This window comes from Equus caballus, chromosome 25 (assembly GCF_041296265.1).
Source record: "Equus caballus isolate H_3958 breed thoroughbred chromosome 25, TB-T2T, whole genome shotgun sequence".
NCBI classification, from domain to species: domain Eukaryota; kingdom Metazoa; phylum Chordata; class Mammalia; order Perissodactyla; family Equidae; genus Equus; species Equus caballus.
The window spans coordinates 46,233,814-46,257,465 of NC_091708.1; the positions used below are offsets into that span (position 1 = coordinate 46,233,814).

At 53.1% G+C, this 23,652-nt stretch overlaps 1 protein-coding gene across 3 annotated transcripts in view; it reads left to right on the forward strand.

Moving 5' to 3' along the window:
• The window catches only part of NACC2 (NACC family member 2), a 76,194-nt gene that overhangs the window by 44,654 nt on the left and 7,888 nt on the right, over positions 1–23,652 (forward strand). For all 3 annotated transcript variants that reach the window (XM_023629357.2, XM_070251381.1, XM_001495977.6), the window contains exon 3: positions 21,901–22,065. In XM_023629357.2, coding sequence (XP_023485125.1) covers positions 21,901–22,065 — 165 coding nt within the window. The remainder of the gene's footprint in view (positions 1–21,900; positions 22,066–23,652) is intronic.

The window sequence follows — 23,652 nt, forward strand, 5'->3', positions numbered from 1 at the left end:
GACTGCCCCCGTATCAGCAGCTGGATGCGGCCCTGGAGGGGTCAGGCCAGAATCTGCCGAGGGCCCAGGGGTGGGGGCTGCCCACTGGCAGCCGTGGTGGTATGCTGTGGAGCCAGGAAGGTCCCCAGCTGCCACGCATCTCCCTAGTCGTCCATGCACAAGCCCCCCCTGGGCCAGGGCAGCTTTGAGCCTTCGTGTGCTTGGGATGGTGAGAAACAGGATGGGTGTCAAGGCTGCTGGGTGCTGGTGGAATGCCGTAGCCCGTCTGAGTGGACCTGCCCCTTCCACTGGACGAGCCTGGAGCCCTCTCCTCACCTGCACAGTGTGGCCCACCTGCGTCCGTGGGTTTTCCAAGGAGCCAGTGGGACAGTGGCCATGGAAAGGCCAGGGCTGGGACCAAGAAGCAAACAGCCCCACTGCCTTGACCATGACTGTCCTGCTCACCAGGCCCCACCCCCAGAACTCAGACAAGATGCTGAAGCCAGGGGCACAGACCCGGCCCAAGGCTGTGGGCCTGCAGGGGCCACCCGGCCCTGGGTGACAGGAGGGAGTCCCGTGGCCATCATGACCCCTTGATCCCGTCTCCCCAGGGGATATCGGAGGTAGGACAGGGTGGTGGGAAGCTGGGAGCCTGAAGGGGCAGTGGCTGGGGCCGGGCAGGGCATGGGGGCCGGCCCTGCCTCCAGCTGGCCCAGGATGCTACAGTCTGGGTTTTCTCCTCGGTGAGCCCATAAGTGGGGCAGGGAGCGGGGGGTGTGATTTCTTGGTTAAAATCTAGGTTATTGGCAGTGACGTCGCTGGCGTCACCGGGCGCTGGGTGTGCTGGGAAGAGATTTGTGGGGGTGGGGGCCTTAGGGGCAAGCAGATAGAGAGGGTGCTGGCTCCGTGTACCTGGGACTCTCTCTGCGTGTTGGCCTGGCCTGTCCAGAGGACATCCTCACACCCACTCAGGTGGCCAAATGGCCTGCTGCCCCAGCCTGGGGCCTGGACAAGGGTTGGGCAGGGCTCTCTTTGAGCTGGTAGAATCTGGAATGTTCTAAGGTGTGCCCCTGTGGCATAAGGACACTCAGGAGTCCCTTCTCCTTTCTGGCCTTGGTTTCCCTACCTCCCAAGGGAGAGGTTTGCCTGAGTGACTGTCAAGGGTCTTTTAACTGGCACCCTCTGGGCAGGAAAGCGTGGAGCACCACTCCGAGGACCCCGTCTCCACCCTGGCCCTCACGAAGAGCCACAGGCAGCTCCTGTGTGGCGAGCTCTTGTTTTGGAAACCAAGGAATTAAATATTACAGATGATGTTCATTGGCTGTGGACCACCCTGCACAGCCCCTGCCATGTTTTCCGTCTCTTTCTGTCCTGTGTGTCTCCCCATTCCTTCTGAGTCCCGTGTCGTTGTCCGTTGAGTGGAGACCCTGTGGTTGGTTTTTCCAGTCCCCCGTTGAGGGACACTGGGGTTGTTTCTAATTTGCTGCTATTAGGAGCGATGCTACTGAGAAGGCCCTGGCTGTGCGGGGCATGTGGACCGGGCTGCCAGCCTCCGGCCCCCTTCACAGTGGGGTGCACCCCCGGGTCCCGTCTGGGGCTCAGGGCAGCCCCTGCTCCAGCTCCCGAGGGCTCGAGAGCTGGTGGTGTCTGTGCGTCAGCTGCTGCACTGGGAGTGAGGGGCTGCCCTGGTCAAGGCAGGGGGGCCATGGGGGTTGGCATTGGTTCTGGGGGGAGCAGGGCACAGAGGGCACCCCAGCGCCGTAACAGGTCTGCTCCTGTGGTCTCTACTTGTTCACACTCCTTGGGTACATGTGGACCCACAAGCTGCAAGTACTGGTGGCTGAGATGGGTGTGGCCCCAGCCTTGCCATCAGGGGAGACAGACAGACAGCAGACAGGACCCTGGACAAGTATTTAATCATGGCTGGGGGGGCCACTGTCAACTCCACCAAGAATGGCAGCGAGGCAGGGCAGGCTGCCCCTTGGCCCATCCGCGGGAGTGAGGCTGAGGGTGGGTGAACAAGTGGACAGAGGGCCTGTGGGACAGGTACCGGTGCCAGCCTGGGCTCGCTCCCTTGTTCTCTGCAGGGAGCGCAGACGGCCAGGGAGGGGGGCCACCTGCCCTGTCTGACCACCTTCCACGCCACTGTCGCCGCGTCCTGGGCCGGCGTTCCCGCGCCAGTCCCGGCCCCTCTTTGGCACGGGCAGATGTTTAATTGTAGCCGACAGATGTTGCTCCCTGCGGATGTCTGAGACAGAGGCACGCCCGGTATTTATACGCCAGCCACGTGCCTCCACGTTAACCCTTTCCCGGGAGAAGACCACCCGTGAGTGTGTGTGATGAATGGCCCGTGAGCCGGTGGCCCAGCGTGTTCAGTGACCCAGTGTGGTCTTGCTCCACCTTCCGCTCCAGGGGCTGGCCAGCTCTCCCAGGTCTGCCCAACTGTCCCCACGCCCAGACGTGGGGCAGACACTGGTGGTGCTCAGGAGCGGCCTGGCACGCGGCAGCGCATCTGTTCCCGGGCTCCGCCTGCTCCCAGCGGAGGCTGCAGATGGCTCCTGTGTGCGCCGGAAGGCGAGGAGCGGGCGAGCCCTGCCCCGGGCCAGGGCAGCGCTGCTGCCGTCCCATCCTGCGGTCGTCCGCCCCCTCCACTGCGGCCCGACGCCCCACCAGCAGGACCTCCCGGCTGGTCAGCCAGCGGGGATGCCTGTCAGAGGCCACTCCCGCCTGCAGCTCAGAACTCAAGGGCTGTCTCTTGGTGGTCCCACAGAGAAGGGAGAGGGGCTGGATTTGTTCTTCAGGTCTCACTCCCCACTGCCCCACACCGCCTCCTGGCTGGCGCCGGGTGTCCATTCTTTGAACCCACGCCAACCCAGGGGGCCCAGGGAGCAGGCCAGCTGTGCTTTTGTCCCTGGCCTGGCTAGGCTGGGGCCCAGGCAGAGGTGGGGGGCCTTTTAAGGCAGCTCCTGGTAGCTCGGGCCAGACGAAGGAGGTGCCAGCCTGGTGTCTGTGCCACCGAGCACCCAGAGGCCAGCCCAGGCTGCCCTGAGGGCCAGGTGCTCCAGCTGCCAACCACAGCTTGTCCCCGAGAGCTCCCTGCCTCCCTGGCTCCCTGGTCCTCAGCCTCTGCCAGGGCAGATGCAGGGCAGGGCACCTCTGCAATGTCACCTTTAACCCTCAACCACCTGGACACCCAAAGGTTCCTTCTTCTCAGACCAAATTATTGAGGTATAACTGACAGACCTCCGTGAAATGGGTGTAATGTGCCCATTTGAGGCTGGCGTGTGGCCCCAGTAGCACAATCAGCTGGAGAACGTTTCCGTCACCCTCGAGGCTCGCGCCCTCCCTGGCAGTCCCTGCCGCACCCCGGCCGGGCAGCCTCCGCCTTGTGTTCTGTCACTCTGGATACTTGTCCTGTTCTAGGACGTCCCGTCGATGGAGTCCTACGGTGCATACTCTGGTCTGGCTTCTCTCATCGGCAGAATGCAGTCGAGACCGTCTGCACTGCGTGCGTCCACCCTGCCTTTTCCTCTCCCTCCTTTTTGTTTTGTGAAAGTGTTTATACACGATAAAATGTACCAATTTCAAGCGTACAGGTGACGCGTTTGGCAATTGTAATCATTCGGGTACCACAGTCACTGTCAAGATACGGAACCGTTTACTCTCCTAAAATGTTTCGCCGAGTCCCCCACCCCAGCCCCCGCCCCACCCTCCGCTCTCTGTGCCTGTGGTTTCTGCCTTCTCTGGAATCCGTCAGTGGGCTCACACAGAACGGAGTCTTTTATTTTTGACTTTTTCCAGATTCGCCCGTGTGGTTCTAGGTCCTCTTGGTTGGTTGAGAATTCTCCCATGATGTGGACGTGCCACCGGTCCCAACGTGTGGGTGGCCTCCTGCGTGGGGCTGCTGTCGTCACGCTGCTGTGAGCACCCGTGCAGCGGTGGGACCATCGCGTCATTCAAGGGGAGCGTGTTTAACATCCGCCTGCCAGCGGCTCACTGGTTTTCTGAGAGTTTGTTCTTTAAATCATGAATCAGATTTCAGTTTCATCAAATATTTTTTCTTCATCTATCAAACCGAGTGTGTGGGTTTTCTCCTTAATTTTACAAATGTGGCGTATCGCATCAGTTACTTTCCAAATACCGAACCGCTCTTGCATTCCTGGGATAAACCCCACTTGGTCATTGTGTATTTTAGTTTTATATGTTGCTGGATTCAATTTGCCAGTATTTTCTTAAGGAATTTTGCGTCTGTGTTCATGAAGGTTAATTATCTGTAGTTTTCTTACAATGACTTTGTCCGGTTTTGGTATCGGGATCATGCTGACCTTATGTTCTCTTCTCTCTTGTTTTCTGAAGAAGTCTAAGTTTGATGTTACTTCTTTCTTAAATGTTTGATAGAATTCATTCACCAGCAAAGCCACTTGGGCCTACGGTGTTTCTGTCATTGTTAACTGGGGGAAGGTTTTTAATTACAAATTCTATTGGTTTAAATATAAACTATTCCATAGATTTCTCTTTCTTCTTGTTCCAGGCATGGTAATTTGTGTCTTTCTTCAGTTTATCCATTTCTTTTCTTCTTCTTCTTCTCTCCCCAAAGCCCCCCAGCACATAGTTGTAGATTCCAGCTGCGGGTCCTTCTGGTTGTGCCTGATGAGCCAGCGAAACCCCGGGCCCCCGGAGCAGAGTGCGTGAACATAACCACTTGGCCCAGGGGCTGGCCCCAGCTCATCCGTTTCTGGTCTACTTTGAAGTGAGTGCAGCCATTCCAACTCCCTTATAGTTGGTATTTCTGCGTGTTGGTTCTTTGCATCTTCACTGTCAACCCCCCCGTGTCTTCACGCGCCCCCTTTGCAGACGGCGTGTGGCTGAGGTCTGCGTTTCTATCCAGTCTGGCAGCTTTTGTCTGGGGTCTTAAGATCACTCACATTTAGTGTACTTTTCGATGGAGTTAGCTTCAAGTCTATCATCTCGCTATTTGCCCTTGTTTTCCTTTTCCCTCTTTCCCCGCACCTTTTTTGGCTGCGTTTTTCCCAGTGTTCCTCTTCGGCTCCTCTGTTGAGTTGGTGGTTAGGCCTCCTTTGTGCTTCAGCCGCTCAGCGTTTGTAGCACTCTTCAACTGGCCCCAGGGCGCTTTCCTGGTTAAATTATACCCTCATGTAACTGAGACCTTAAAGCAGCGTCTTCACTCCTCCCGCCAGCGCTTTGTACACTTGTCATATATTTCACGTCTTCATAGGCCATAAGCCTTATTCTGTGTTACCATTTGTACTTGAAACAGCCAGTTATCTTTTTTCCATTCTTAATCACTTTTAAAATTTACTCTCTTGGTGTGCGTGTCTCTGAGTTTAAACAGGTGCCTATAATCACGTGATCACCTCTGTAATCAAGAAACAGAACAGTGTCGTCCCCCTAAAAACTCCCTCATGCGGCCCCTTTGTAATCACTTCTTTCCCCTCCCAATAAGTCCCAGCGACCACCTTCTCGCATAAGTGGAATCACGCAGCATGTGGCCTTAGAGGCAGTATGCGTTTGAGATTCATTCATGTTGTTGTATGAATTTGTCTTTCGTCCTTTTTTACTGCTGAGTAATATTCCGCTGTGTGGCTATACCATGCTTCACTTATCCACTCGCTGGTTAAAGGCCACTTAGGTTGTTTCTAGTTTTTAGTAATTATGAGTTAAGCAGCTACAAACTTTTGTGTACAGGTTTTTGCACACACTTCAGTTGTCAGTTCCATTGGGTAAGTTAGCCGGGGAGTAAGACTATGGGTCGTATGGTAAGTGTATTTTTAACTATGAGAAATTGCCCACACTCGTGTCTAAAGTAGTTGTGTCATTTCATGTTGCAGCCAGCAGTGCACGAGAGTTCCAGCCGTTCCAGGTTCTTGTTGGCGCTTGTCTTTTTTTTAAAGCCATTCTCATAGTTTTCTGGTGTTATTTCGTTGTGGTTTTAATTTGTGCCTCTCTGATGCCTAATGATGCTGGACCTCTTTTCACGTGTTTCTCTGCCGTCTGTATATCTGCTCTGGTCCAGTGCTGCCTCATGTCTTTTGCCCTTTTCTTATTGGGTTCTTTGAGTGTTGAGTGTTGTTGCGTATCGTGCGTTCTTTATATATTCTAGAGAAAAGTCCCATGTTGGATGTGTGATTCGTGAACAGTTTCTCCCAGCCTGCCATTCGTCTTTTCATTCTCTTGATAGTATCTTTCACAGACATTTTTGAATTTTGATGAAAGTTGAACGGTTGGTGGTTTCCCTATAATAGAGATCATGCTTTTCATGTTGTATTTAAGTCTTTACCTAACAGGATGACAAGGATTTTTTCCTGTTTGCTTCTAGATGTGTTACGGCTTTGGGTTTTGTGGTTAGTCCACGGCCCATTGTGAGTTATTTTTTGTGTAAGGTGTGAGGTAGGGGTCGAGGTTCTAACTTTTTTTCCACGTGGATGTCCAATTTTCTTTTGAAGAAATTTAGAATTAGAATATGAAATTAGAATTAGAATAAGAAATTAGAATATGAAGAAAAGTTTTCTGTTTACCCCCATTTTTACCTTCTCCAGTTCTTCACACTCTATTGATTGGAGTTTCCACCTGGTATCATTTTCCTTCTGCTTGAATTTCCCTTAACTTTTCTTCATCCTAGTGATGGACTAGTAATGAATTCTGGAAAATTATGAAAAGGTCTTTATATCACTTTTCATTTTTTGTTATTTACTTATTTTTTTGAGAGGGAGATTGGCCTTGAGCTAACATCTGTTGCCAATCTTCCTCTTTTTGCTTGGGGAAGATTGTTGCTGAGCCAACCTCTGTGCCAATCTTCCTCTGTTTTGTATGTGGGACGCTGCCTCAGCATGGCTTGATGAGTGGTGCTAGGTCTGTACCCAGGATCCAAACCTGCGAACCCTGGACCACCAAGCAGAGTGCATGAACTTAACCACTATGCCACCAGGCTGACCCCTCTTTATATCACCTTTTTAAAAAATCTGCCTTATTGAAGTAATTTATGTAAGTAAAATTGATCCGTTTTCATTGTACAGTTGTTGCCGTCATTTTGTTTTTTTCTTTCAGTGGTATTTTTTTTTTTAATTAATATTATGATAGATTACAACCTTGTGAGATTTCAGTTGTACATTTTTGTTAGTCATGTTGTGGGTACACCACTTCCCCCTTTGTGCCCTCCCCCCACCCCCCCTTTTCCCTGGTAACCACCGATCAGATCTCCTTCTCAATATATTAACTTCCACCTATGAGTGGAGTCATATAGAGTTCGTCTTTCTCTGACTGGCTTATTTCACTTAACATAATACCCTCGAGGTCCATCCACGTTGCTGCGAATGGGCCAATTTTGTCTTTTTTTATGGCTGAGTAGTATTCCATTGTGTATATATACCATATCTTCTTTATCCAATCATCAGTTTCTGGGTATGTAGGTTGGTTCCACGTCTTGGCTATTGTAAATAATGCTGCGATGAACATAGGGGTGCAAGGGACTCTTGGGATTTCTGATTTCAGGTTCTTAGGATAGATACCCACTAGTGGGATGGCTGGGTCATAGGGTATTTCTATTTTTAACTTTTTGAGAAATCTCCATACTGTTTTCCATAGTGGCTGTACCAGTTTGCATTCCCACCAACAGTGTATGAGGGTTCCTTTTTCTCCACAACCTCTCCAACATTTGTCGCTCTTGGTTTTGGATGTTTTTGCCAATCTAACGGGTGTAAGGTGATATCTTAGTGTAGTTTTGATTTGCATTTCCCTGATGATTAGCGATGATGAACATCTTTTCATGTGTCTATTGGCCATATTCATATCTTCTTTTGAGAAATGTCTGTTCATGTCCTCTGCCCATTTTTTGATCGGGTTGTTTGTTTTTTTGTTGTTAAGCCTCTTGCTGCCATTTTTGAAGGATGTTTGCTGGTTTAGAATTCGAGGTTGAGGTTGTGTTTCGCTCAGCAGGTGTTGTTGTCCTGTGTCCTGACCTGCACTTTTTCCCGCGGGAATGGCAGTCTCTCTCCTCCGTGTCACTCTGTGTGTGTGGGTCTTTTCAATTCAAGCTGCTTCTGTCTCCAGTTTTCAGCAATTCCGTTATGATGTGCCTCCGTGTGGTTCTCTCTGTGTTTATTCTGCTTAGGGCTCGTTGAGCTTTTGGACGTGCATGCTTATACAGTTATTCCTTCAAATATCTTTATGCCCCTCCGCCCAGAGCTCCACTTAAACATGTTTTTGTCCCTGGGGTTGCCAAAGCTTTTCATTTGTTAATTTTTAGCTTTTTTCCTGTCTAGGCTTCAGATTAGTTTCTTTTCTTTTCTTCTCTGTTTTTCCGAGGAAGATTAGCCCTGAGCTAACTACTGCTAATCCTCTTCTTCTTGCTGAGGAAGACTGGCCCCAAGCTAACATCCATGCCCATCTGCCTCTACTTTATATGTGGGATGCTGCCACAGCATGACTTGTGCCAAGCGGTGCCATGTCAGCACCCGGGATCTGAACCGGCAAACCCTGGGCCGCCGAGAAGCGGAACGTACGAACTTAATTGCTGTGCCACCGGGCCGGCCCTGGATTAGTTTCTGTTTCTATTTCGCTGTTTCTTCATGTTCACTCATCTCTGCAGTTCCATTTTGTCCCCATTATACTTTCCATTTCTCTGCTCATTGGGTGCCTTTTTTTTTTTTAAGTTCTGTTCATGTTTTACAGCTGGTTCAAAGCCTTTGCTGATGCTTTCCTCTTTGTCATTTCTTGATTCGTTTCTGCTGACTGGTTTTTCTCTTCCTGAGGATCCATTGCCTTTTTGTGGTTCTTCACTTATCTATTAATTGTTTAATAGATGCGAGACCTTATCAGTGTTCCTTTGTTGAGCGCCTGCAGCTTGTGGTCCTGAGTCTCACAGTGGAGTTCAGTTGAATTCCGCGGTGACCGTCGTGGGGACAGCCTCCTTTGCGAAGCCTATGTGAATCTGTTGTCCCACACTTTTGTGGAAGGACTTGTCCTTTGCTTACGACTTTTCGTGAGCTCTGTGTGCTCTGAATAGGCCTGTTTGGTCAGATATGTGTGTCATAAATAGCTTCTCCCACTCTGCAACTTGCCTTTTCATTTTATTAGTGTAACTTCAATGGAGTAGAGTTGATTAACTTTTTCTCTGTATCAATAGCAGTTTTTCTATGTTATTTAAAGAAATCTTCCTTCACCTCAAGATCATTGCGGTGTTCTTCTGTGTGTTCTTTTAAAAAAAACAAACACTTTTATTTGAAATCATTTTAAATTTACAGAAATGTTTCAAGATAGGTACAAAGTACTGCTGTGTACCCTTCACTCACTGAGTGGTAAGAATTTGCCACACTTGCTTTATTCTTCTTTTTCTTTTAAAATGTGTAGGGTTTTTTCCTGAAACATTTGACAGCGGGTTGCAGATATATGCTTCTTTGCCCCCCAAGTACTGAGCATTTCTTACAAACAAGGACATTCTCTTACATAAACACAATACAGTGTTCAAAACTCCGGAAATTCATTTCGACTCAGTGCTGTTAGATGATCCACAGAGCATGTTTCTGTTTCGCCAGTCGTCTCAATGTTGTCCTTTCCAGCAATGCTGTTGCATTCAAATCAGAATCACACGTTGCATTTGTGGTTATTTTCTTTCGTCTCTTTATTCTGGAATGGTTTCTCAGCCTTAATCCCTCATGACACCCTCCTTTTTGAAGAGCACGGTTCAGTTATTTTGCAGAATGTCCCTCTGTTTGGTTTTGTCAGGTTTTGTCTCATGATCGGGTTCAGGTTGTGCATTCCAGCCAGATTCCGCGGAAGCGATGCCGCGTCCTTCTCGGTGTGTCGTGTCAGGAGGCACACGGTGCCACAGTGGCTCGGCGCTGGTGATGTTGCCTCTGATCATGTGGTTGCGGGGGGGCAGCCGGGACGGGGGGCTCTGCCAGGTGAAGAGACTCCGCGTCCTCACTTTTCGTATTTATTGACGATGCTTGCCTGGATCGATTACTGCTCTGATGGTTGTGAGATGGTGATTTCTAGCTCCATGACTCCCACGCTTCTTAGTTGGCTGTCGTTTGTAGGGAAGAGCTTCCCCACATCCTCCTTCTTTGTTTGATTCCTTCATTTACTGCTATTATTTATTTAGTGTTAGTATAGGGTTTTTATTTAAGCATTTTTCATATTGTCTTGTTCTGCAGAATATTCCAGGTTCATCTTACACTCTCTGTTCCCAGCCCTGGAGTCAGCTGACTTCCTTTGAGTGGGGAGTGGTATTTAGAAACCAGCATCTCCGTGCCCGGTTTGCTTATTGCTACTGGGGTGTCGTTGTTTTTATACCCATTTGGCAGCCAGAGCTGGGAATTTAAATATCTGGAAAATCATCGGTTCGTACTAATGTCCCCAAATCGAATTCAACACCTAGGGTTCTCCAGCCTTCCTCTCTTCTGTGTCTGTGTGTGTCCTCCAGCGTCAGGATTCTGGCTCTGCTGTTCTCTGACTAGAGGCTTTGACGCTTCAGTGACTGCTGGCCCGCCTGAGGCGAGCTGATTCCCTCACCGCACTGGGTGTATGGCTCCTTTTATTTACATCTTTTTCAATTTTTCTTGGGAATATTTTTGTCGTTCTCAGCTCTTTTTTTTTTTTTCAGATTAATTCCTAGAAATTCATTTCTTGTTTTAATTTACGTGGTGTTTAAGTTTCTTTTTTTTTATTGTGTGTTGCTAGTACGTAGACGGAAATTGGATTATTTAGAAAAATCTGGCCCCCTCATTAAACACATTTATTCTAAGGGTGTCCCTGCAGATTCTTCTGGACGCTGTCTGTATACAATCCTGTCCTCTGCTAACAATGACGATTTTATTTATTTCTATTCTTAACCTTTTTATTTCCTTTCTTGCCTGACTGTGCTGGCCAGGGCTTCCTGTCCATCCATCTCGTTTCCAAACTCAGGAAAAGCTTTCAATGTGTCATCTTTGAGGAGGATATTTTCTCTAGGCTTTTTGTGACACACTTTGTCAGATTGAGGAAATTCCTTTCTTTTCCTAGGTTAAGAGTTTTTCGGGGTTTTTTTTTCGTAAGTAAGTGTTGAATTTTAACCGGGGCTTTTGCTCTTGATATTGAAATGGGTGTATAGTTTTCCTCTTCTGCTCTGTTAATGTTCTAGATTACATTGGTTGCTTTTTCAAATATTAAAAAAACCTTTCATTCCTGGCCTCCGTTCAACCTGGCTGTGGCATAGAGCATCCTCTTTACAGACTTCTGGATTCAACTCCCTAATTTTTTCAGCCCTTCTTTGGGTTCCTCTCCTGAGATGTGAGGCCCTTCTCTGTGTTCGTCTCCGAGGAAAGGCAAGTGGAAGGCCAGGTGTCCAGCAGTTGCTAAATTGAGGGGAGCCACCCCCTCTGGCCAGGCCCTGAGTGCAGACCGCAGGGGCTCTGCAGGGTGCCCCACCCCCGCTGTCCTGAGCTCCAGGTCTGAGCACTGGGACACCTGGTAAGTGCCGCCTTCCCCCCGCCAGCACACACAGTGTGGGCACTGGTGCAGGGACCCTAAACCCACGTCAGAGAGGGGGCAGTTGTGATCCGGGGCCTGGAGACAGCGGGGAAAGCCGGGGGGTTAGGTCTGCTTCGTGAGATGCCGCCAGCTGCGGACGAGCCCGGCTTTCCTCCTTGGCTAACGTTATCTTTAGAGTTTTTGCCACCATGTCGACGAGAGAGAATGTGCCCTCTGGTTTTCCTCTAAGATCCTGACTCATTTTGCTATCAAATAAAATGAATTGAGAATTATTTCCCTTTTTCTTTTTTAAAGTGATCTGGAAGCGTGTCTATAAGATTGTGCTGTTTGTTTCTAAGATGTTCAAAAAAATTCACAGGTGAAGCCCTTGCAGTTGGGCGTTCCTTGCCCGAAAAGCTCATTTAGATTTGTTGTCTTTACCAGCTGCAGGACAGACTCAGATTGCTATTTCTCCCCATGTCCGTGTTGGTAAGTTGTGTTTCTAAAGAAGGTTGCAGGCTTCATCTACTTTTCAGATTCATTGGCACGAATTTGTTCCTAAGATTTCTTCATTCAGACTTGCCAGAGATTTTCCATCATATTAGTCTCTTCAAAGAACCAACTTTTGGATTTTTTCTCTATGCTTACATGTGTTTTAATTTCAAGTTACGTCTACTTCCTTTGAGTTTAACTTGCTCTTCTTTTCCTAGTTTTCGAGATAAATCTTTAGATCATTGATTTCTCAGGCTTTTGAAATCCGTGCACCGAGGGCTGTCCATTTCCTGGTCTGCTCTGCTTGACTCTGTCCAACAGCACATTCTGATATCTCGTATTTTCATCGTCATTCTATTCAAATATTTTCTAAAGCATTGTGATTTTTTTTTTTTCCGTGACCCTTGGGTCATGTAGTTATATGTTGCTTAATTTCCCAATGTGTTTTGGGTTTTCTGGTCATCTTTTTGTTACAGTTTCTAACTTAAGTCCCTGTGGTCGTAGACTGACTCAGACCACGTCCTTGCCCTGAGATTCACCGAGACTCACCTCGTGCCCCCAGCATTATGTTCCGTGTGCACTGAAAGAAATTGCATCATTCAGCCTAATCCACCGTACTGAAAGTTAAGTCAGATCCTGCTTCCTGGTTCAGAGATGTCTTTGTCTTCCTTTGTTGGCTCAATGTTACCCGGCCCGCCGACCCCTGGGACATTAACCACAGCCCTGCGCAGAACCAGCCTCACACGCCTCCTTAGCTGGCGGGAAACCACGTCTTCATTTGTGGGCCACTGAATAAAGCTTGTGCTGTTGAACGCTCAACTTTGGTCTCCTTTCAAAGTCGCGACACCGAACCGAGGAAGAACCCCAAGAGGAAGGGAGAGAGACCCTTCCTGGGGTCCCCCCGGCTGGGAGCGAGTTCAGCGGGTGCCATGAGAGCTGGTGCCTGGCAGTCTCCACTCTTGGTTCTAGATTTCTCTGTTCCTCTCGTAGTTCTGCTGTGGTTACGAGGTGCGTGTTCATCCCAGGCTTGTTTTCTCTTCCGGTTGCATCGGCCCCCTGACCATTGTGACATTCTCTCCTGGACACTATAACGTGTGCGTGGTCTCGCAGTAGCACAGCTGCCCCGCTTCCTTCTGTTGGGGGTAATGTGGTACAGCTTTGCCATCTTTTACTGTCAATCTCTTTGTCCTTTTGTTTAAGGCTGTCTCTTAGGTTTGTTTTTTTTTGGTCCAGTCTTAACAGACGTTAATTTTTTTTTTTTTTTTTGGAGGAAGATTAGCCCTCAGCTAACTACTGCCAGTCCTCCTCTTTTTGCTGAGGAAGCCTGGCTCTGAGCTGACATCCGTGCCCATCTTCCTCTAGTTTATACGTGGGACGTCTACCACAGCATGGCTGCCAAGCAGTGCCATGTCCGCACCCGGGATCCGAACCAGCGAACCCCGGGCCGCCGAGAAGCGGAACGTACGAACTTAACCGCTGCGCCACCGGGCCGGCTCCAACAGACGTTAATTTTTAACTGGAGTGTTTAGTCCACTTCCCTTTCATGTAATTACTGATATCTTCGGGTTTCAGACCATCGTACAGGCAGCTTTCCATTCTCCCCTCTGATCGTCTGTGTGTCTCTCTTTTCCCCCTTCTCTCGGTCTGTTTACTTCCCTCCTTCGTCTGTTGGACGTCTGTACTCTTCTCTGCAGGGTTGGGGACGTCAGCAGCCATCCTGCCCTGGTTTTCCTTGACCAAGAGCCCCCTGCACGAAGGCCTTCGTCACCTTGGCCATCTGCCCCTCCTCCAGTTGCTGCGACGCTTTTAGCTGTGTGGACATTTTCATCTCCACCAGCCTCTGTTGTCGTTGTCTTAAATAATCGTGTTCATATTTATCTGCACGTTTATTTTTTTCCAGTGCTCTTCATTTCTTCCTGCTCCCCCTCTCCTGCTGCTCTGGGCTCTTTTCTGCACGAGGCTCCATGTCTCTGATCAGTTGTGGGGCGTCTCGGTCGCCCCAGCTTCCACACGCGCCCTGTTCTCCTGGGCTCCCACCACCCGGGTGCTGTGCTTTCCCCACATCCCACAGATTCCCTGTGACTTTTATTCTGTTTTCTGACTTTTCCACTTTTTTCCTTTTCTGCTTCCATCTGGATATTTTGTATTGAGTTATTTTCCGGTTCACAAATCTTCTCATCGGCTTTGTTTAATTTCCTCTTCAGCCAGTCCTTTTTCTAGGATTTGATCCTTTTTATCGATCCTGGTTTTCTGGTGAAATTCTCCATCTCGTTACCTACATTGGTGGCACATAGGAAGAGCAGTGGGCTGGAAGGTGGTGTGCCTGTTGGCTGTTATGGATTACCTATGCGTCTGATCTGTCTTTTTGTCAACTTACAGCTTTTATCATTTGGTTCTGTTTTCTCATATCCCTGGTAATTTTTTGTTGAATGCTGGACATTGTATGAAAACATTTTGGAAGCTCTAAACAGTGTTATTCCAAAGAGGGTCTGGGAACTGACGTAGAGTCTGAGTGAGGGGCATCACGTTTTGTCACGCGGTGCCACGGCCCCCTGGCGTGAGTCTGGCGGGTGCTCCTGGTCTGTAGCTGTTTCTGGGTCTGGGCTGAAAGCCCGGGTGTCCCCCAAATGCCCCCTCCAGGATGGGCCCCGAACTCCAATGTTTGTCCAGCCCATACGTGAGACACCAGATTCCCAACTTAATTCTTTTTAGTTTGTTGGCAGTTTTTCTGAATCTGCTGCTTGTTAGTGGTCAGCAGATACATCGTAGGAAAGTTGGGAAATCGCACCCAGAATGCCAGTTTCCAGGCCGAGCCCCTCCAGTCTGTCCCCCTCAGGGCCTGCCACCACCTCCGCTCAGCTGCACAGCGGCCGCTCCCTCTCCTCAGGGGCCTGGCCCTCAAGTCCGGGCACCTTGGCTTGTAACGCAGCTTTTAGAGTTGTTCTCGACGAGGGGCTTGGTCTGATATTACTGCTCCCTCGTGGCCACGGTGGGCATCTCTGGGGTATTTTACAAGTTAAATGCATTTATTTTTGTGTAGCTACTGTCTGCTCATTCTCTAAGAGAGTGTGAAACGATCACACAGCGGGAAGTCATTCTCCCGTGCGGTCCTCTGCCCCGTCCCCCAGAGACACTTGCTGTCGGCCTCGCGGCCTGGGTGTCTCTTCTTGTACAGAGCGTGCACGTGCGTGCATTTTCACAAACACGCTCCTCACAAACACACTCCCAGTGCACGCGGAGCCCTGCTGGTGTTTGCAGAGCCACTAGTGTCACTTGTTGTGGGGGACCGTGATCTGTTCAGCCTGTCCACAGGTGGACAGGGAGGCGGGGTGTGTCGTGAGGACAGTGCTGGACGAGTCCGAGGAATTGATGGAAGGATGGAGAGCGGAAGAGGGATGTGGTCAGATTGACAGTAAGAACAGCTGCTGGGGGCTGGCCTGGCGGCATGGTGGTTAAGTTTGAGAGCTCCGCTTTGGTGGCCCACTGTTCATGAGTTTGGGTCCCGATTGCAGACCTACATACCACTCATCAAGCCACACTGTGGCAGTGTCCCACATACAACATAGAGGAAGATGGGCACAGATCTTAGCTCAGGGCTAGTCTTCTTCACCAAGAACAAAGAATAGCTGCTGGGATTGCTCTGGGAGGGTTGGGAGATAGTCGGAGGACTATTGGGGTTCCCCAGGACCAGACTTGGGGGCAGGAGGTGACAACAGCAGAACCCACTGGGTCTAGGAGGGGCAGCAGCCAGGCAGTGGGTGTGGCGGGTATGGCATGTGTGGCGGGTGTGGCAGAGGCAGCAGTGGCTGTGGTTGGAGCAGGCGGGGTTGGATGGGGAGATGCCCAGAGGGCGTTTCAGATGTTCCAAGCCACAACCCAGAGGGGTCAGGGCACAGCTGGGGTCTGGGGGCTGGATTGCACTGGGGGGAATTCCCTCGGGGGTGTGTCCAGAGTTTGCTCTCTCACGACCCCCCATCTCCCCAGTAGCTGCGCCTGTACCTTCCTGAGCAGGAGGACTCGAGGGGCCCACCCAGTGTCCCCTTCTGTCCTGGCTCCCAGGAGGCCAGGCCAGGCCACCCCACTCTGGGCCTCATGTTTCTGTTTTCACCTTTATTCTTTCTTCCTGGCTTGCCCTGCCAGACGTGTTATTTTGTATCCAACATACCGTATACATTGGTTCTAAATGCGTTGTGTCCCCACGTTTAACATCCATCCAATGGGATGCGTCTTACAGTCAGTGGTGTGTCATGGTTATGCTGGCACATAAAAGACAGAATGATGACCCCGGACACCCCCACTCTCTGGTGCCTCCCCCGTCCTACCCCTCCCTGGGCCTGACTGAGTGCGTCTGCAGGAAGTGCCACCTGCTCTGTTCCCAGGATGCTGACACGGTTGTGTCGAATGGACGGATGTCCTTCATGCGTGTGGTCCTTTTGAAACTGCCAGTCAGGTTGGCGCTGAGCTGGCGGCTGCAGGGCTGGGCGTGGTTGCCCACCCAGGGCGTGTCTGTGTGAGCGGAGGCCGCCTGGGTGCAGGGGTTGTGCGGCCTGAGTGTTCACTGTACAGAACCATCACCCCACCAAGATTTCCCCATGCTGCCCCCAACAGTCACCCACCCCCACCCCAAACCCAGGCAGCCCCTGCTCTGTTTTCTGTCCCCATAGTTTTGTCTTGTGGAGAGTGTCGCACAAGTGGAATCACGCAGGATGGCGCCGTTTGAGACTGCCTCCTGCCATTCGGCAGAACGGATCTGACGCTCATCCGAGTTGTGTGTCAATAATTCGTTCCTTGTCAGTGCTGAGTACTGACCTGTCCTGTGGGTGGGTGGAACTTTGCTCACCTATCGGGACCTTTGGGGCCTTTGTCAGCAGAGCCGATGTAAACATTCTGGTCCAGGTTTCCATGTGGACACAGTCTTCGTCGCTCATTTCTCCCAGGAAAATACCCAGAAGTGGAATTGGTGGGTCGTGTGCTAAGGGTAACTTTATAAGGCGCTTCTGGGTGGTTCTGCCGGGCGCCCGCGCCGCGCTGCGTTCTCACCAGCTGCGGACGAGTGTTCCGGTTGCTCCGCATCCTCGCCAGCCCTGGGGATGCTCAGGGTTTCCAGCTTAGCCGTTCTGATAGGTCGTGGTTGACTTTCCATTTTTCTAATGGCTGATGATGTTGAGCGTCTTTTCAGGTGCTAATTTGCCATCGGTATATTGTCTGGTGAAATGTCTGTTCTGATCTTTTGCCCGTTTTTAAAATTGCGTTGCTCGTTTTCTTTCTGTCAAGTTTTGAGAGTGCTCCCTAGATTTTTGATCCGAATCCTCCATCACATATGTGTTTGCGAACCTCTTCCCCGTCTGCAGGCAGCTTGTCTTTTCATCTCGCAGACAGGAGGTTTTCATTTTGATGAAGTCCAGTTTATCAATTAATTCTTTACGGGTTGTGCTTTTGGAGTCTGAACCCAAGATCCCAAAGATTTTCTTCTAAAAGCTTACATTTTGTTTTACACTTAGGTCTGCGAGCCATTTTTGTTCATGTTTGCATGAGGTGTGTGGTTCAGACCCGGGGGTTTGGGTTTGGGTTTTCCTGGGTATGACTGGTTACTCGGCACCCTGTGTCCTACAGGCTGTCGCTTCCTCCCCGGAGTGGCGTGTGCCCCTTTGTCCCGGATCCCCCGGGCGTGTTTGCGGGTCTGTCGCTGGCCGGACACTGTGTCTCCGTGGCCTGTGCCCACAGGCTCCATCACGACAGCTTAGGGCAAGTCCGTCAGATAGTGTGACTCAGCACTTTTCTTTCCGTTTGGTTTTAAGTTCTCTTTTTCTATATAATTAGGGCGAGGGTTCATTTTCTTATTCTGCCACCTGTTTAACAAATGGCACATCTTTTTCTGGAGTGGACATCACGTCTCTCTCCCCCCTTCCCCGCCTTCAGCAGGGCTGCCCCGTAAGGTGACCAGGGTGGCGCCGTCCTACGGGTGGCTGCTCTCGTTTTGGGGGCTCCCAAGGGCGGCGGGCGGCTGCCTGTGCTGCTCCAGGGTCTCACCCGGGCGATTCCCGGAGACACACTGTGCCTCTAGGAACGGGAACGGGGTTCGCCATTTGGGGCCTCCTGACTCGGCAGTGTCCTGTGGGCCGGGGCCTTGGCGGGTTTTCCCTTGGGAGAGGGTCCAGGTTCTGAGTCGTTGAGCCCTGGGAGGTTGGGAAAGTTTGGGGGCTGAGGCAGCACAACCCTCCTGGTTTCCCTCCAGCCCCATGTCGCCTGCTCCTTCTTCCTTTCATTCTTTTAAAAAAACTTTTTATTGTGGTAGAATGTACGTAAAATAAAATTTACCTTTATAACCATTTTTAAGTGCACGGTTCAGTGGCATTAGATGCCATCCATCTCCAGGACTTTCTCATCTTCCCAGACTGAAACTCTGTCCCCATGAAACGGTCATGTTGGTTGGGTTCGTGCAGGGTCACCGAGGGAGGGAGCCTCGGGGCCTTGAAGGCACACCGGGGCCCTTCTGGATCCCCAGTCGGAGGCCCAGAAGAGTCCACGGTTGGTTTTTCTTCGGCCGGTGTGGTCTGAGGGCAACTTCGCCTCCCTGGTTGCTGCTGCCTCCAGATTAGCTACTGTTCCGGATCTTTCCATCGTGACCTTTCTGACCGTGACTCACGTTTCCTACGTGGAGAACAGTCACTCACCTGTCATGCGAACAGCTGATAGCTCCCTTGCGTACTTCTCCAAATTTCACCGTGCCAAGATATTTGGAGCCTGCAGTCCTGGAAACCACAGTTGCTGCTGGTGACAGCAGTGCCGGAGCTGGTGAAGGTGGCAGCCCTTCCACGGTGGCCGGTGGCAACAAGAGGCCAGCGAGTCCCCGGCGCTCAGGGCACCTGGGTGTGATCCGCAGGGTCTCTGCAGGCTGCCACGCCCCTGCCCACAGCCCACCAAAGAGCCCCCAGCCCCCTCGAGACCAGGCTCTGGAGTGACCCGTCCAGAGGCCACCAGGGACTGGCGAGCAGCCCCGTCCCTGTGCCCTGTGATGAGCTCTCCGAGATTTCCAGAAGCTGGTTGTACTTCGGGCACCCCACCCCCCGCCTTTCCCCTGGAAGGGGGAGCCCTTGGAGCTCAGCCCCAGGCCTCGGTGGGTAACTTGGGGCCCAGGGAAGGGATGCGGGGTGTGAAGAAATTCAGGGCACCTTTCCAAATGGGGGTCTTTTTAGCTGGTGCGGCACCCGGCACGTGACAAAGCAGGAATGGAAGAGGCCCTCCTGGTTGCCCAGGTTCTGACAGTCTCTGGCTCTTGGGGGCCAGGCTGGGGCGGGGGTGGGGGGGTGGGGTGGGGGGGCGGCCTGCGCAGCGCAAACGACTTCTGTTTAGAGAAACCTCACGGGACGCAGAGTTGTGGATGGAGATGATTTCTGCTGGTGAGCGCTCTTTATGTAAATGCCACGGCGCCAGCGTTGGCGCTCCCGCGTCTGCGGGTGTAATCCCAGCCGGCTGGGGGGCGGGGGCGGGTAATTATGTTTTAAAATATCATCTGGCTTGTTTTTCCTGTGCTCCCGAGCCCCCGGGTACTCCAGGTTTGGAAGATTCTCCTTGCTCTCTGCTGATCTGCCCCTGCCCTCGTTCCCCAAATTCGCCTGCTGGGAAATGCCCCTCACCCCCCAACCCCCACCCCCACCCAGTGGCCACCGCTGACTACTGCCCAGGTCTGTGCGGTGGCCTCGACCATGGGGCTGCTCACTTGGGAAAACTCCCTCTCTCACCCTGGGATTTGGCTGTGGCCAGACTGAAGGCACAGCGTGCCGGCCTCATCCTGTGCTGACTGGCGGTGTCTGCCCGGAAAGGGGCTGAGCCCCAAGGGGACAGGGTGGAGGGGTGTCCTGGGGGTCCCTGATGGAGATTTGGGTGACTCCAGAGTGGGCGATTCCAGACCCGGTTGGGGGGCAGGTCCAGAGCAGCAGGGGGACTCTGCACCCCGACCCTGACCTCAGGACTGGAACCACCAACCTGCCTTCTCCTGGGGGACTCTCCTGTGGGTTTTGGATGCTGGCCTTCCAGGGGGTCCCCTTTCCCTCCCCCACGGGAGCTTAGTGTGAAGACAATTTGGGGCTCATTCATGCTCAGGCTACTCCAGGTTCTGGGGGTCTGAGGCGCGTAAGGGCAGGGTCTGCCCAGGACCCTTCTTTGCCCGCCCCCCTGCTGAAGCCCCTTTACCGCAGCCTCACCCCGTGTGGCCTGCCACGCCTGGCCTCCCCAGGCTCAGGTGCCTCTGCTGAATTTTCCTGTGACCCCTGAGGGGATGTCACAGTGCAAAGGGGACAGCTGGCCAGCTGGAGGAGCAGGTTAAGCCCAGCCCTGCCCTCTGGGTGTCTATCTGAATTCCGGAAGTTTCTGTAAGCCACCCGCTCCTGCCTGCCCAATGTCCACTAAGGCTGCTGAGGAAAACCACTGTCCTTGGCAAGGAAGACCCCACCCTGAGCGTCCATCTGTGCAGCCTGAGGGACTTTCCCACAGGTAGAGCCTGCCCTTGTTTCCGGGTGGGTGAGGAGGGACGGGCCCTCTGGCCTTTACCTGCAGGCCTGGCTGCTCAGCCAGGTGTGCAAGGGGAGACCCCCGAGCAGCTGTGATTTCTCAATGATGACAACTTGCTGAGGGCAGACCGCCCTGGGGCAGGGGGCGTGGTGATCCAGAATTGCGTATGTGCTGGGGGCACGGGGATGCGGGCGGCAGGGCCCTGTCCTCCCCTCTGTCTGGGCAGGGCAAGGAGTGCTAGACTGGTGCTGCGTGCGCCCTGAAGGGGGAGGCTGGGGAAGCTGCCCCTGCTGACCCTGTGGGGAGGGGGGCGTGGGGGGCTGCAGGGCTGCCAGTGCCCATGGGAAGATGCGGAGGGTCACAGGGACATGGGGGAGGGGCAGGGCAGGACTTGGGGGTGCACAGCTTGGCCGGGTGCTCTCCACTGTGGGAGCCTCCATGTGGTGTCTGCCCCCTCCTGGCCTGGCTGCCTGCTGAGTCCCCTGGTGGGCACTCTGAGGACAACAGGCAGGCCCACACTCCTCTCGGCACTCCCCTGTGCCTTCTGGCACCTGGCACAGCAGTGGGCGTGATGGACACCCAGCAAGTGCCCCACCGCCTCTCTGAGCCCTGGGGGGAGCCCTATCCCGGCTGCAAGAGACCTGCCGGAGGCCTGTGGCCAGGCCAGGCCCGGCCCGGGTGGGCAATCAAGAGGGCCAGGCAGTCATCTGCTTGATGTCTGGCCTGTGGTGCAGGTTGGGGACGGCAGAGGGGGCCTCACTTCCTCCTCCACCCCTGTCCTCATCGCAGCTGCAGGTCTGGCATGCTGAGGGGTCCCTGACTGTCCCCCGAGCAGTGGTTTGTCAGGAGCATTCCCAGACGGCACGAAGGGCTGGAGCCAGCCGGCGGAGACACCATGTCTGCCCTGCCGGCTCTGCCACTGCCTGGCTTCACTGCTGGCAAATATTTATGGAGCTGCTGCCCGGCCAGGCCTACATGGTTCGGCCTCTGGGGAGGTGCCCACTCACGGGGGGCCACGTCCCACCTGTGGAGGCCGTGCTATGAGAAGCAGGCTGGGGGACAGTCTGGGGCCTGCTTTCTCCCAGCTTCCACTCCATCAGCAGAGGTTGCCCCTCCCCCCGCCTGCCCTCCATCTCCATTGCACAGGCTGCTCTCTTTCCTGTCCGCCCCTCCGCCCCAAGCCCTCCTTCCTACATGACCTGCAGGCCTCTGCTTGGTGCCTGCAGGGCCCCGAGCGGCCTGGACCTGGGTGGGTGTCCCTCGTCTGCCTTCCTCTGCTCCTTTGTTCGCTCTGGTCCTCCCTGCAGAGGCAGGACCAGGTGGGCAGGGAGGACGAGGAGGGCAGAGCAGGTCTGACTGCTGCCTGGGTGGGCCGGAAGGATGTCCTCCCCTCTCCATCCCTGCCCCTGGCTCCCCGGGGACGCCCTAACCCGGTGGGTTCTGTGCCCACAGTGCAAGAGAAGCCAGAGCCAGTGCCGCTGGAGAGCCGCTCCTGTGTCCTCATCCGCCGCGACCTGGTGGCCCTGCCCGCCAGCCTCATCAGCCAGATCGGGTACCGCTGCCACCCCAAGCTGTACTCCGAGGGGGACCCCGGTGAGAAGCTGGAGCTGGTGGCAGGTGAGGCTGGCTCCCCACCCCGTCTATTGTATGCAGATGCTTTGCGTTTATTTTTTTCTTTAGAGCTATGAACAATGTACTCATCACCAATCAGTCAAAAAAAGATAGAACATCTTAAATTTCCTCTAATTTCCTTTTAGAAGAATGTGTCATTAAGAGGAGTTATTCAATTGAATTAATTTAGCATTTTAATTGAATCCCCTGGGCTGGTCGCGCTTCTGATTGGTGGGGGCTGCAATCATGATTGTGTTTTAGTTTGAGTTGCAGATGAAACCAAGTCGAACCTAGTTTACTAGGCTCCCTCACCCGCCCCGGCGCCCTGAGTGTCCACTTGCAGCATCTGGGATAATGACCGGAGGTTCCGAACGGCAGCTCACAGAAATGGGATTCTGTGAAAACAGCACGATTGAGTCCAAAAGCCCATTAGGGCCGGGTGCCTTTGAGAAATATTTATCTTCTAGGCGTTGGGATGCATTCAGCCCCACAGCTCCTCATGGGTCTGTAAGGCCGTTCCTTGGAGGGTGAAAAGCAATGGTGCCAGCATCCTGGCTGCTGGACCTGGAGCCTTTCTCCAGGAGCCCCTTCCCTTGGTTCTCCAAGGGCGTCCCAGTCACGGGCTGGCCAGGACCCAGGCCCCTTCCCTCCTGCTCAGTGCTCTGAGCAGTTGCTTCGCGAGCCGCTGAGCCCCTGCTGCTGTCTGGCGCTCCCAGCCGCCACACCCTGGGCAGCATCGTGGATTCTGCCCGAGCTGTCCCCTCTGTTGGGAACCCCCACCGCAGAGGGCGGCTTCAGAGCTGGGTGCAGGTGGGTGGCCTCACCTTTCAGCCGGCAGGACAGCAGCCAGGTGGTGGTGGCTGGTCTGGCCAGGCCAGGCTGGGTAGGGGCCCGGTGGGCAGTGCCCTGAGCCACCTACAGGCCGTCACTGTTGTGGGCAGTTTTGCTCAGAGAGGGCCAGTGTCAGCCTGTGATGGATGGCAAGAGCCAGGCTGGGGCCTGGGGCTGGGTTCCCAGGCTGAGGGGCTCATCAGATGCGCTCATTCCCAGGGGAGGCCTTGAAGGAAGGGCTAGCCGCCTTCCCTGGCCTGGCCCACAGCCGGATGTCAGGTTGCCACGCCCCACTGGGCCCCAGGCCCCCTTTACAGATCTCCCTACAACGAGGGGCTGTCCAGCTGTATGGCTGGGGGTGGCCTGCTCTGCTGTTAGGTGTGCGGCTCTGCAGACGTGCAATGGGTGCACATGGGGACCTCAGGGATGCCTGCACGTCATGGGTGGGGGCTGCAGACCACAGTGACCAGATGATGGAGGTGGTGGTCTCCCTCCAGGATCACCCATGCGCTTGTTTAACCAAAGCTGCCAGCAGGGAGGGCCTCCCTGAAGCCTGAGTGGCAGCCTTTACAGGGGCAGAGCCAGCCCGGAGGCTGCCGAGCCAGGGGTCCCACAGATAGGAGCCCTGACCCCAGGAAAGGAGCTGGCCTTGTCCTTGTCTTTCCCCAGTAAGATTCAGCACATGCTCTATAAAAATAGACCGTGGAAAAAGGCCCAAATGAGCCCGTGGAGGTTCCCCAGAGCCCTCAGAGACCCGGGGCA